The sequence below is a fragment of the Aquarana catesbeiana genome, linkage group LG01, assembly GCF_042186555.1.
Source record: "Aquarana catesbeiana isolate 2022-GZ linkage group LG01, ASM4218655v1, whole genome shotgun sequence".
NCBI lineage: Eukaryota > Metazoa > Chordata > Amphibia > Anura > Ranidae > Aquarana > Aquarana catesbeiana.
In genome coordinates, this window is record NC_133324.1 from 237,284,631 (window position 1) to 237,299,258 (window position 14,628).

General features: G+C 43.0%; 1 protein-coding gene across 3 annotated transcripts in view; it reads left to right on the top strand.

The window, feature by feature from the left end:
* CUX2 (cut like homeobox 2) overlaps positions 1-14,628 on the top strand; it is a 755,888-nt gene that overhangs the window by 339,721 nt on the left and 401,539 nt on the right. For all 3 annotated transcript variants that reach the window (XM_073626099.1, XM_073626084.1, XM_073626092.1), the window contains exon 2: positions 12,806-12,916. In XM_073626099.1, coding sequence (XP_073482200.1) covers positions 12,806-12,916 — 111 coding nt within the window. The remainder of the gene's footprint in view (positions 1-12,805; positions 12,917-14,628) is intronic.

The following is a 14,628-nucleotide window of genomic DNA, read 5'->3' on the forward strand; positions in this document are numbered from 1 at the left end:
AAATTAGAAGCCCTCCCCCCACATATAAATTGATCAATGGTCCATCAAAGGGGGTGAGTAATCTTATAAGTGGGCCTTATGTTTTTGTAATTTTTTTTTAAAATAACACATATTAATAATGTTCGACTGCTGTTGTTCAAGAATGTTTTTGTGTAATCTGATATCAAAGTTATGTTTAAAAGTACTTATATATTTTTTTCTTGTTTGACTCCACAGTTTCCTTCGAACACACAGGAATGGCAGACTGTGGCCTCCCAGTTCGCTGACCATTGGGACTTTCCCAACTGTGTCGGGGCGATCGATCGGAAGCATGTCCGCATTGTGCCACCACCCCATTCAGGGTCCTATTACTATAACTATAAGGGGTTTCATAGTTTAGTTTCATAGTGTAGTTTTGATGGCAGTGGTCTCGGCACAATTGGAATTTATGTTCGTGGATGTGGAGACGAACGGGCGGATGTCGGACGGAGGAGACTTTGCACAGACCGAGCTGTGCCAGCGTCTCCAGACTGGTGGCCTGGGATTGCCACCTGATGACCAGAACGTGGATGGACTCCCCTCAGTTTTTATCGCTGATGAAGCGTTTGCTCTCGGCGAGCACTTGATGAGGCCGTTCCCCCAAAGGGTCCTCACCCTGAGAGGAGGGTATTTAATTACCGGCTGGCCAGAGCAAGAAGAATTGTGGAGAATGCCTTTGGGATTCTGGCCAGCCGGTTCCGTTTGTTCCTCTCCGCAATAAATCTTGCAGAATACAAGATCAATTATGTCATCATGGCTTGCTGCATTCTGCATAATTTTTTGAGACGTCATTCATCGACATATCTTACCTCAGTTGGGCCTGAGGCCAGACTTAGTGGTGAAGATCCACTCACAGGCCTGGATAGTGGCCGTATTGGCTTGGCCCCCCAAACCGCCCCTTAAGTGCGTGACAGATATGTCAATTATTTTAATGGTCGGGGGGCCATTGCAATGCAACAAGAGCTTTAATCTTTTATTTAAAAAATTTGGGCAAAAATCTCTTGTTTTGATTCTTGCTTGCATTTAGTTTTGTCTGTCTTCTAGTGCATTTGTAGTGGCAAGGGCATTTCCCTTTAGTTAATAAGGTCCTTTGTCACTGTAACCACACAAAAAAATAATCTGTTATTGATAAATAATAAGCCACACACATTGTAGTAGTAAAAACATTTTACTGTGTGCACATTTAAAGGTGCATTTTGTTTGAACGTGTTTATGTTTTTTTTTTTTTATGAAAAAAAAATATATATTTTTTTTAGTTTAGACATATTTGTTAAAAATATACATTGTCACCCCCTTCTTGCCCAGGCCAATTTTCAGCTTTCAGTGCTGTTGCACTTTGAATAACAATTGCGCTGGTCATACAACACTGTACACATATGAAATTTTTATCATTTTTCCCCACTAATAGAGCTTTCTTTTGGTGGTATTTGATCACCTCTGCGGTTTTTATTTCTTGCGCTATAAACAAAACAAGAGTGACAAGTTTGAAAAAAAACACAATATTTTTTACTTTTTGCTATAATAAATATTCAAAGTTTTTTTTTTTAAACAAATTTTTTCCTCAGTTTAGGCCAATTCGTATTCTTCTACATATTTTTGGTAAAAAATATCGCAATACGCGTATATTTATTGGTTTGCGCAAAAGTTATAGCTTATACAAAATAAGGGGATAGATTTATAGCATTTTTATTATTTATTTTTTTTACTGGTAATGGCGGTGATCTACGATTTTTATCATGACTGTGATATTGCGGCGGACATATCGGACACTTTTGACACATTTTTGGGACCATTCACATTTATACAGCGATCTGTGTTATAAAAATGCATTGATTACTGTATAAATGTGACTGGCAATGAAGGGGTTAACCAGGAGGGGGCGCTGTAGGGTTAATAATGTTGCTAGGGAGTTATTCTAACTGTGGGGGGAGGGGACTCACAAGGGGAGGAGACCGATCGGTGTTCCTCTGTACAAGGAACACACCATCGGTTTCCTCCCATCGGTTACCGGGCAATCGCGGGTGCCTGGCGGACATCGCGGCCGCCAGGCACGCGCACAGGGACCCGAGGAACCCGAGTGACGTCCCTGGGGGACCTGGAAGGGCCGCCATCATATGACAGCGGCTCAGGATAACAGCTGCACCGTCCCGCCGTCATATGATGGTGGGCGGGCAGCAAGTGGTTAAAAACATAAGAACAGAAAATAACAGGAACTTACAAAGTTCAACATGTTACTAACGGTGCTGGTGATGTCACCCATGTAAAACAAAAAATTTGCAGATGCTCACAATTTGGGAGTAAAAAAGGTTCAAGTCAACATGTGCTATCTCCCATCATGGAGAAGCAATGGACGTGTTTTGTGTGTGCAATCCCTTTGTTCCTCTCACAAACTAACATTATAATGATGAAGGGGTTGCAAACACAAAACAAGTACATTGATATCCTCTGATGGAAGATAGCACATGATGACACACCGTGTGCATCTGCTAAATTTTTAGATTATTATTTAACAACTTCAAACATTTAAAAAAATAAAACTTGACAATGAAATGAAGAACATGATTGATGTTTTTAGGCAAAAAGTTATTAGATTCTGCCCAAAACATCAATCATGTTCTTCATTTCCTGTTGCATGGTGTCCAGCCGATTTCTCATGCTGTCAGTTTGGCCATTCCACACAATTATCTGCCCAATCAGTCTTTGTGCACTGTCTGTGCTAAATGGCTCCGCTGCTTGGCCTTACACAACCAGAACATCACCTAAAATGTGTGGATAAAATTTTTTTTAAAAATATGCATGCCTAAATAGATTAACTTAAGCTGGGGTGTCAGTCACTCACTTGGTGGGGTGGAAATATCGCACACTTCCTCCACCTCTCCTTCCTCCAGCTCGTCGGGTGGGCGTGGTCTTGGGCTGGGGCTTGGGTTAATTGCTGCCTGAGGCTGGTGACTTAGTGGGGTCCTGGGATCCTTGGACTGTTGTCTGAGTCTTTTCTCCCATATGAGAATTAAACAAAAGGTATAGTTAAAACACAGTGATATTTCAGTCATGAAAAAGGAATATGAAACGTTGGTTAGAAGTTGGGGACAATTGTCATTTTGTTTCCCAAAAAATTTTGAAGACAGGATTAAAATTCACTCTGACAAAAAATGCAAAACAATACACATTTTCATGCAAGTTTTACAGATTCAGACACCTCAATTATCCCCTATGTGTATTAGCCTCAAAAATGTTATCTGGTATCACATAGTACACTAGTGCTCGTGAGTCCAGATGTGGAAACAGCTGCTGTGTCCTGTTCTTACATTACACTGAATCATTTTTGAAGTAGCATTATAGTTTCAAACACATCTACACAACATCACCACATTTTTGGAATACGACAAATTATCAAGACCTAAATGTATTTCCAACCCTGTACCATCGTATTTTAACGTCATTTTCTTAGTATCATATGTATTTTCAAAAGAACGGTCTTTACGAACGTTGCTGTATAAAAGAAAAGCATATGGATCAGCATGCAAGTTAAGTATCTCAATAGGAACACACAACAAGTACTTACTTTTTTTAAGCAGCTTCTTTATTCGCCAATATTGTTCAGGCTCCCTAGTTTTGAGGTCAGACCACCGCTTCCTCAATTGTGCTTTAGCCCGTTTAATGCCAAATTTTTGGTCAAGAGCTGTGACAACTGAGGCCATTATTTTGTCCTTCCACATATTGGGTCGGGTGTACGGTACTTTTTTGCCATCATAGTCCTCCCTTCTCAATATGGACACCATCTCCACCATCTCTTCAAAGGCCATGTTGGTGGCTTTATATCTCCTCATGGATCTGGATGGTTGTTGCTCCGGGCTTCCTTCGCGCTACTTGCAGATAATCTCTCCGCTATCTTTCTCTGTATACTCCCACTGCGCAACGAAGAATGAAGGGGCGGGGACAAATCATACTAAAGAATGTCAGGGGCGGGCGATGCAGGTGTAGCATGACACATGCGCTGTGTATATAAAGCTATTACGCTGGCCTACGTATGTAGCGAGCGTCAGAAATGAAGGTAAGATTAAACGTGGGTGTGTGTTTGGTGAATGTGTTTGGTGTGTGTGTGTGTGTATATGTGTACCCTAGATTCTGCAAAAAATAATACTGGGAGTTTGGACTGACATTACAGTTTTTATCTTGTGTCTTGTCTTTCAGCAAAAATGAATCCCTTTAAGGATGCTGAATTTTTGACAAGTTTCATTGATCTGTATCAAGAAAAAAGAAACCTGTGGGAGGTCAAGCACCCATTATATTTTAATAGAGATGTAAGGAAGGCAACACTGAGCACACTTTTGGAATTTGTGAAGACTTGAGTCCCCCAGGCAGACCTTAAGTTTGTGGACAGTAAAATTGGTATCTTGCGCAATATGTACAGGCGGGAACACAATAAGATCCAGGAGTCCCGCAGATCAGGAGCAGCAGCAGACCAGGTTTATGTCCCCAAGCTGTGGTACTACCAAAAACTGCGATTTCTGGATGACCAGACAGAAGCAAGGCAATCACTTTCGACCCTTCCCTCCACCCTTCCCTCCACCCTTCCCTCCAGCCTTCCCTCCACCTCCATCCTTCCCTCCAACCCCGCTGATGAGTCCCAGGAAGAACTGGGCCTTTTCATCCTTGATGAAGTGGATGCGCCCAGCTTCAGCCAGGTATACTTTTTTGTGAATTTGGGATTGTGTAAAAATTAATGATGTAAACGTAAAAAATTTTGAAGTGCTTCACCAAAAATGACTTCATCACAATTATTAATATGTAGACATATCACTAGACAGCAGTGGCCAAAAATATACTTCAAATATTGGTGAGCTGCTACAATAATGGTGGGGTCAAAAAAATAGCCTTTACTAATTGTTTAGAATTATATTTGCAAGTCATGAGCTGAAAATTGTGTGTGATTGCGTAATGCAAAATTAGAACTACCAGTATGTCCCTTTTTTTTACCCAGGATGAGCTCAGCCAGGAGGAGACCATGCCCCGAAGTATAGAAGAGGAGGCCTTGCCCAGTGGGACAGAGGAGGAGGCCGTGGCTGGGCCCAGTAGAAGCCTCATGGAATGCCAGGTGCCTCCCCTCCTCATTACCACAAAAAGGCCCAGGAAGATGACCCGAACAGAGGAGGAATCACTAACCCTCATTCGGGAAGCCAGCCAAACCCTGAGCACACCACCCAGTGCTGAAGAGGCCTATGGAACATATATGGCCACCAGGTTGCTGGAACTAGAAAAGGGGCAACGCCTCCTCTGTGAGGGTCTTATTTTTCAAGCATATCAGAAGGGCTTGAGAGGGGAGCTTACTCAAACAACCTATATAGCAGATGAAGCCACTCCTCCTGCTACTCCTCCTCCTCCTCCTCCTCCTCCTCCTCCTCCTCCTGCCCCAAGTACACCACCAGAGGCACAGCCTCCAAGGAAGGCTGCAGAGAAGCGTGGAGGGAAGGCTGCAGGGTAGCGTGCAGGGAAGGCTCCACGGAAGAGTCGAAGGTGATTCTGGTCTGACTTCTGACTGTGCTCCTAGTCGCAAGATACCAATTTTATTTTACAAAAACTTGATGTGTGTCCTTGGGGACAAAAGGCTTCACACATTCCAAAAGTGTCTCCAGTGTTGCCTTCCTCATTTCTTTTTTTACCAAAATAAATTGATTTTTTTCTTTACCTTACATTATTGACTATGTGTTTTGATTCAAAAAGGACATTTGGTTTGTGAGTAGGCAGGTACAGGTCAAAAAGACTATGTGGGTTATTTACAAAAGGCTAAATCATTTGGCAATTCAAGTGCAAAGTACTAGAGCAAAGTGCACTTTATAAATTGCACTGCAAGTGCACTTGTTGGAAGTGCAGTCACTGTAAATCTGAGGGGAAGATCTGAAATGAGGGGAAGCTCTGCTGATTTTATCATACAATCATGTGCAAGAGAAATGTTTTTTCTTGGGGGTTCCTTGCTTGTGCCCCTCGGATACACAGCAAATGCACTTCCAAATGCTCTTTCAGTGCAATTCCAAGTACAATTTGCACTTGTAGTGAAAAATGATTTTGCCATTTGAAAATAACCCCCCTATGTCTAATTAACAAGGGACACCAACCTCATTAAGGTTCATTAAAACAATAAAAAATATTAAGGTTATTGTGGTAACTTGAAATTCCAAAAAAATAAATAAATAAAAAAACTAACATGTTGTATAATTTAGCACACATTGTAAAATAGATTTTGTTTAAATCTAAAAAAAATAAAGATGAGTCCAAAAAATAATTTTCTACTTTATTTCTGGAGATCTGGAATATAAGCAGCAAAACAACTTCTCTCGCATTATAAAGAAAAAAAGAATGCGCTGTATTAAAAGATCACAGAAGAGGAATGTGCTAGCTTCAATACGAAGGCTAGTTTTACCAGACCGTGCGCTTCCGTCTTGTACTTGCTTCAGAGCATGCGTCAGTTTTGGTCCGTCGGACTAGCACACAGACGACCGGTTTGTACGCTAGAAAGCCGAGTCCGTCGGATAGATTTGATGTTTCAAATCTAAGTCCGTCAAACTTTTGAGAAAAAAAAGTCGGCTGGAGCCCACACACGATTGAATTGTCCGACGGACTCCAGTATGGCGGACCAAGTATGCCAGAAAGTCCGCTCGGGTGTACGCGGCATTAGTCTTTAAGTTGTTAAACTGCCCTCATTTACAGACCGAAGTTCATCCCTTTGATCTAATTCTAAAAGAACTAAATGTTACATTGTATCTCTTCTCTTCTCTATCTCTCAGCGCTGACCAATGTTGATAAACATTTGCCGGCTTTTTAAAATTTTTTTTGACAACTCTGAGCAGAGAATGGCTCTGCACTGTTTACATAGAATCCTGAAAATGCCTGATTAAGATCGTGATGGGGTTAAATCGAGATCGTGATTTTTTTAACGATTAATCGCGCAGCTCTAATAAAAAATGGTTTTGAGCAAATTGATAAGGGGTAAGTCAACGCTGTGATGACTCATTCCAGTTCTGAAAACAAACTCTTTACAAAGCTGAAAGTCGGAATATCTGAATATGTGAAAAGATGACTAAAACGCTATCTGCTGGCTGGAAAGGAGATTGTATTATCAAACAGTATTTCGGTTTCAATAATTTTTTAATCTAGTATCTTTAAACATGCATAACAATAATCACAATTTCCATCAAGGAAAGTGTTTATACAAAAATCAAGGTACAATAGAATGACAGTCTGGAAATTGCAGTTCCATGGCTATTTACTATAATCTCCATGACTATATACTATAATCATTTTACCCTCGAACAAAAAAGATCTATAAAACACCCTAATTGTCCTATAACAGACAACCTCTACAGCAAAAAACTAGGAGAAATAAAAGAATGGAAAAGGGGGCAGTCTGGGGAAGTATAATAGGTAGAGAGTGGTGGGGAAGGGTGAACATAGATTACACTTTTAGCAGACATAGAGGTCTAACTAGTTTGATAAAATGATCAAGAGCAATGCCATTTTATTTTTCCCCTATGTTATCAAGGGGGTGGGGGGTGAAAGACCACCAGACTTTGGCTAGAACTTGTTTTGCTGCCATATAAAGGAAAGTAAAGAGACGGAACTGGGTGTTTGTACAGTGCTTAGGCTTCAAGTTTAGACTTTCATAGGATCTTTTGGGGTACCTCTCCCCAAGAGAGTGTAGACCATCTGGTATACTCTACTTCAAAATCTCATGCTGCAGGGGCACTTCCACTATATGTCTGGCAGCCCCAAAACAAAATCCCTAAACAGAATGGGTACATTTTGCTTGTTGTTTTGGGACCATGTACCAACATATAAGTAGCTTTAGGATAGATGTTTTAACTGAGGCATTTATAAAACAGTGGGACCTGGTGTCCCAGATCTGTCCCCAATCTTCACCGAGTGTTTATCCCAGAGCTTCACATATTGTAGAGGTTTGGAGGCCTGGCTTTCCAACAATAAATGTTATTATATATTTTATATTTTAATTAATTTTATTCTATTAATGTAATGTCTCTGGCTGTTGGTTCTTTGGGGCATATGTGCCTAAATTGAGTCAGCCTTTGTAATGAGGATGGTCTTTTAATGGTTGTTAGGGAAAAATTCTTAGTTTGCAGGTATCGAAAGGTGGCTGAGATGCATGTGAGCTATATATCTGGGTGAAGATAATAGCTCCTTTAAAGGTGGTTAGATGGAAGATTCTGAATAGGCTTTTTTTGACCCACCATTGATAACAAGTTGGTTTAGTAAGATTGGTTGGAAACATAGGCTAAGCTAGTGGTGTGTAGCTAGCTAGTGGTCCATAGGAAGATCAATTTGCCCGAGTATTTAACACTGTCCCTTGTTTCTAGTTAATGTCAAATAATTGGGTTTGTTATATGGTTTTGGACACTAGGGGGAATCCACATGACTGTTTCTACTAGAATAAGGTTGAGCTCTAGACCTTCCAGATAGATCCAGAGGGGAGGACCCGTGCCCAGATGGTAGGTTGATAGTTTAGTGGGGAGGACTCAAAACTAATATAGCAACTTTGGTAGAAAAGCCATTTCAACAACCGCAATTTGGACTAGCCACAAAATTTGGTATTTTTTCTATGATTCCATAAGTTGAGTAAATTTTCTTCTTAGAGCGGGATAATTTCCTGCACACATGGTAAGTACATGGTATACTTGGTGGAAGGAAAAAATAGATTAAAGTGATATTAAAGTCTCGTTTTTTTTTTTTTAGTTAAAAATAACAGTGGTTAAAAATAGCAGTGGTTTTGCACAGAGCAGGCCAGATCCCCCTCTTCTCGGGTCCCTCTTCATTGCTCCTGGCTACTCCCTCCTTTTGAGTGCCCCCACAGCAAGCAGCTTGCCACGGAGGCACCCAAGCCGCAGGCAGCTTCTTGTGTCCATTCAAGCCCTGCCCCACCCATTTTACTCTCCCCATTGACTCACTGACTTTGACAGCAGCGGGAGCCAATGGCGCCGTGCTGCTGTCTCAGCAAATGAGGAGGGAAGTCGTGGACAGCCGAGTCTCTCGTGCAAAATCCCTGGATCTAGATGGACCTCAGGTAAGTATTAGTGGGGCTGAGGGGGGCTGCTGTACACAGAAAATTTTTTTTATCTTAATGCATGGAATGCATTAAAAAAAAAAATCTTCTGCCATTACAAACACTTTAATGTATGGCTAGCTTAATAATTTTGTTTTGTTTATTGAGAAGTTATAAAAATACACTTGCATAGAGCTATGCTATTTATGACCAGAGCTTAAGGTGCCTATGGTAATTGGCACCCCATGCTGTTCCTTTTTTGTGTGTTGAAGGATTGTTCCATGATGTCCAATGAGCTGGTGTACAATACAGGCAGTGCGTGTAACAAAGAAGACATATGAATATAATCTTTCTGCATCTGAAAAGTAGTTTTGTCATGGTAACTATAGTTACATATTGATTTGTCATGCTGTACTCAAAGTTAAATAAAGACTTTTGGGTGGAGGTTGTGAAGGTCAGAGTTTTGTATAAAAATGAAGAAATTAAGGTACTTAATCGTTTACAGCATTTTCCCTGCACTAAAGCATGTACATGGTAAAATATACTACCATACTTTCATCATATTTCCTTGTAATGAGGAGCAGCTAGTACAAAAATATAGTGCCTGTGCTCATTATGTACCTGGTGTGATAAGTGGTTAGCACTTTTAACCTTCAGCTCTGGAACCTGGGTTTAAATCATGCCTGTGGCTGGGTTCACACTGGTGCGACACGACAGCCGTCCTACTTTGGATCCGACTTTGCCCTGCGACATGAAGCCGGCATGTGTCCGACTTTCAATGAACGGGGATCCGACTTGGATCCCCGCCAATGCCGGCACTGTGTTTGGTATGAATCTTTAGGGGGGAACTCCGCGCCAAATTTTAAATAAAAAACCGGCATGGGTTCCCCCTCCAGAGGCATACCAGGCCCTTGGGTCTGGTATGGACCTTGAGGGGAACCCCCTACGCCGAAAAAACGGCGTGGGGGGGTCGCCCCCAATCCATACCAGACCCTTATCCGAGCACGCAGCCCGGCCGGACAGGAATGGGGGTGGGGACGAGCGAGCGCCCCCCCCCCCCCCTCCTGAACCGTACCAGGCCGCATGCCCTCAACATGGGGGGTTGTTGCCTTGGGGGAGGGGGGCGCGCTGCGGCCCCCCCACCCCAAAGCACCTTGTCCCCATGTTGATGAGGACAAGGGCCTCTTCCCGACAACCCTGGCCGTTGGTTGTCGGGGTCTGCGGGCGGGGGGCTTATCGGAATCCGGGAGCCCCCTTTAATAAGGGAGCCCCCAGATCCCGGCCCCCCACCCTATGTGAATGAGTATGGGGTACAGCGTACCCCTACCCATTCACCTAGGAAAAAAGTGTCAATTTAAAAAAAAACACTACACAGATTTTTAAAGCATTTTATTAGACAGCTCCGGGGGTCTTCTTCCGACTTCGGGGGTCTCTCCGGTTCTTCTCCACGCTCTCCGGATCTTCTGCCGGGCTCCTCCGCTCTCTTCTGCTCTTTTGCCGCTCTTTTGCTAAAGCGGAGGAGCCTGGTCTTCAATCTTCTGCCTTCTGCCTTCTGCCTTCTGCCCTCTTCTCCTGATGTTGACACGACGCTCTCTGGGGCTAGAATGCTCTCTGTGCGCTCTGCTCTGACTTATATAGGCGGTGACCCCGCCCCCTTATGCCGTCACAGTCCCTGGGCATGCTGGGACTATGACGGCATAAGGGGGCGTGGTCATCGGGTGATGACCACGCCCCCTAAAACGTCACAGTCCCAGCATGCCCAGGGACTGTGACGGCATAAGGGGGCGGGGTCACCGCCTATATAAGTCAGAGCAGAGCGCACAGAGAGCATTCTAGCCCCAGAGAGCGTCGTGTCAACATCAGGAGAAGAGGGCAGAAGGCAGAAGGCAGAAGATTGAAGACCAGGCTCCTCCGCTTTAGCAAAAGAGCGGCAAAAGAGCAGAAGAGAGCGGAGGAGCCCGGCAGAAGATCCGGAGAGCGTGGAGAAGAACCGGAGAGACCCCCGAAGTCGGAAGAAGACCCCCGGAGCTGTCTAATAAAATGCTTTAAAAATCTGTGTAGTGTTTTTTTTTAAATTGACACTTTTTTCCTAGGTGAATGGGTAGGGGTACGCTGTACCCCATACTCATTCACATAGGGTGGGGGGCCGGGATCTGGGGGCTCCCTTATTAAAGGGGGCTCCCGGATTCCGATAAGCCCCCCGCCCGCAGACCCCGACAACCAACGGCCAGGGTTGTCGGGAAGAGGCCCTTGTCCTCATCAACATGGGGACAAGGTGCTTTGGGGTGGGGGGGCCGAAGCGCGCCCCCCTCCCCCAAGGCAACAACCCCCCATGTTGAGGGCATGCGGCCTGGTACGGTTCAGGAGGGGGGGGGGCGCTCGCTCGTCCCCACCCCCATTCCTGTCCGGCCGGGCTGCGTGCTCGGATAAGGGTCTGGTATGGATTGGGGGCGACCCCCCACGCCGCTTTTTCGGCGTAGGGGGTTCCCCTCAAGTTCCATACCAGACCCAAGGGCCTGGTATGCTCTTGGAGGGGGAACCCATGCCGGATTTTTATCTAAAATTTGGCGCGGAGTTCCCCCTCAAGATGATCTGAGCACAAGTCGCGTGCCGAAGTCGGATCATGCGAGACGGCAATCCGACTTTGATCCGACTTCAATGATAGTCAATAGGCTGAAGTAGGATCAAAGTCGGACCAAAGTAGTACAGGGAGCATTTCTAAAGTCGGAACGACTTGTGTCGGACCAGTTAGGACGGCTCCCATAGGGAAACATTAAATTTCACACGTCATGCGACATGAGCTCCCAATGTCGGAGCGTTTGTCGGACCAGTGTGAACCCAGCCTGAAACACTATTTATATGGAATCTCTTCCTCCAAGTTTTTTTGTTTCCCCTGGCAATCTGAAAATATACTAGTTGTCAGCCTTCCACCCATGTTTAAATGTGGTAGGGACACATTTCCACACTGGAAATACAAAAAATGTGAAGCACAACTTACACAGACTAAGGTGAAAAAACTTTTATTGTGTTTTGGGATCTTAAGAAAAGGTTGCAGTGTGTTGTCTAAACCCATAATGGATAATGCTATGTAACCATTTTAGATAGAACCCAGTGGAGGTTTTCTCTAAATTCTATTATCTGGGTTGGCTGATGCTGATTATTATTGATTATTATAAGCCCAGCAAGATGGTTGGAAAATGTCCCGACCTCATGGAGCATGCACTCCCAGTGAACTGCTTATGAATGAGTTTGTAGAGCTCAAAGGTCAGCATCCTGAATGTGGGCACATTTATTTTCCCATTTTGTGCTGAAATTAAAAAGCCATATGTATGTTTAAAAGTCTTATTTATGAACACTTAAGCGTAAGTAAGTCTAGCCTGGATCCATTCCCTGGCTGTTGATATATGTCAGCTGGCAACCACGCTTTCTTTACATTAAATCCCTGAGACTACGTTATTGCATCCCGCAATGCTTCTGCAAAGTTATCAGTGAACTCAGGCCAGTGAAAAACCCTTTGAAAGAAACTTCACTGAGGGATATTGATTATAGCAGCTTCTCATTATCTAAAAGCTGTCCTGATTTTGCATTGAATACATACTTTTCTTCCTTAAATAATTCATGCACATAGTCGATATTGCGGCTGTCTCTCAGAATTGGTAGTTAGCAAACTTGGACATGAGATGGGTTATGTATGATATTAAAAAAAAAATCACTCCCCCTTTTCCTTTTTTGTTGCAGAAAGAGCTGAACTCTCTCGCATCGGAGTTGGCTGCGCGGCAGGAAGAGAGCGAACATTCCCACAAGCGGCTTATTGAACTCAGCCGGGAGTTCAAGAAGAATGTCCCTGAGGTATAGTATGTTACACTACAAGTCTCGCTTAACCTACTGATTGCTGATGTGATTTTTTTTTAGGTAGAGAAACATTTAAGACCTTTTATCTTTTAACACTAAATTCTATTTAATTATTCTTCTTTTTTTTTTTAAATAAGACATAATAAAATACTTGTGGGAGCATAGTATCTCGATGCTATTCCAATCGTTTTAAACACTTCACAAATACAGAAATAATTAGGACAAATTGCTGTTGTAGGTTTTGTATGATTGCTGTAACTGAAAATAATAAAGTTACCTTCCTTCTTCAAAGCAAACCTGTTCTTAGCCTATGCAACATGTTGACTTCACTGCCTCTCTTCCCAGTAGTACATACTCACCTTCACTTACCAACAGTCTCATGTAGCCTATACAGACAACATTATCTGGTACTACTGGGTGTAGAGAAGCATATGACTCACACTTCTTCTCATGTGAGAAGAAGGCACTTGTTGATTGGCCCATCACATGGGGATGGGGAGACAGTCCTCAGCCCTGTGTAAGCTCTGACTAGGGATACTCAGAGATCTTCCAGAGACCTTGCTTTTCTTCTATTCTGGTGGCTGAATGATGAGTATGTGCTGCTGGGAAGAAAGTCATTAAAGAAAACCTGTTGCTTTGTTCTGACATCATACCCCTCAACACTCTCTTTCGGGGGGATAATGTATTTTATTGTATTGTACAGTACACTTCAGACATCATACCTTCAGACGATTGGACACTGGCAAAAACTTTTGCTAGGGCCTCCCCAGAGTGTACCCATATAACCCTGCCCACTTCATGAGGCTTCAGTTTTTATTTAGTGTCCTTAGGTGATGGACCTGTTCTCTGGATAAGTATTTTTAGTTTTTCAACCATTGAAATCTTTTTTTCATCTGAAACTTCTGATTGCTTATTGCCTTGCATTACCTAGGAGTTTCCCAGATCAGTTACCCTCAACGTGTACCTCAGGCACCATTCCCAGTCCTCTGTGGGGTCAACCTGAACTGTTTGATTCAAGCACTGGATCCTGTGTTAAGCACTAACCTTGACAAGTGCAACGTGAAGTTAGCTGCAGGGTGCTATACAGGTCCAGTACCATAGTCCATTTCCTTGGTGCTCAGACTCTGAAGAACCCTTCTGGGGTATGCCCACCATAACGAGCTTTAATAGGTCCAGAATCATAAATATGGTAAGATAGGGTTTCCCTATATATAGTCTGTGGTTCCTTGCCTTCAGCAACACTAACTGCAGGACATTGCACACTATGCGGTTTAGTGGGCAAAGGATTGGGAGTTATTAATCACTTAACCTCCGGAAGATTTACCTCCCTTCATGACCAAGCCTTTTTCTGCGATACGGCACTGCGTTACTTTAACTGACAATTGTGCGGTCATGCAATGCGGTACCCAAATAAAATGTATTTCCTTTTTTCCCACAAATAGAGCTTTCTTTTGGTGGTATTTGATCACTTCGGGGTTTTTTATTTATTTGCGCTATTAAAAAAAAAATTTGGGGAGAAATAACAAACAAATAAAAAATATATTTTACTTTATGCTATTATTATTATTATTTTTATTAATAAACAGGATTTATATAGCGCCAACAGTTTATGCAGCGCTTTATAACGTGAGGGCAGACAGTACACTTACAATACAAATCAATACAGGAGGAATCAGAGGGCCTTGCTCATTAGAGCTTACAATCTAGAA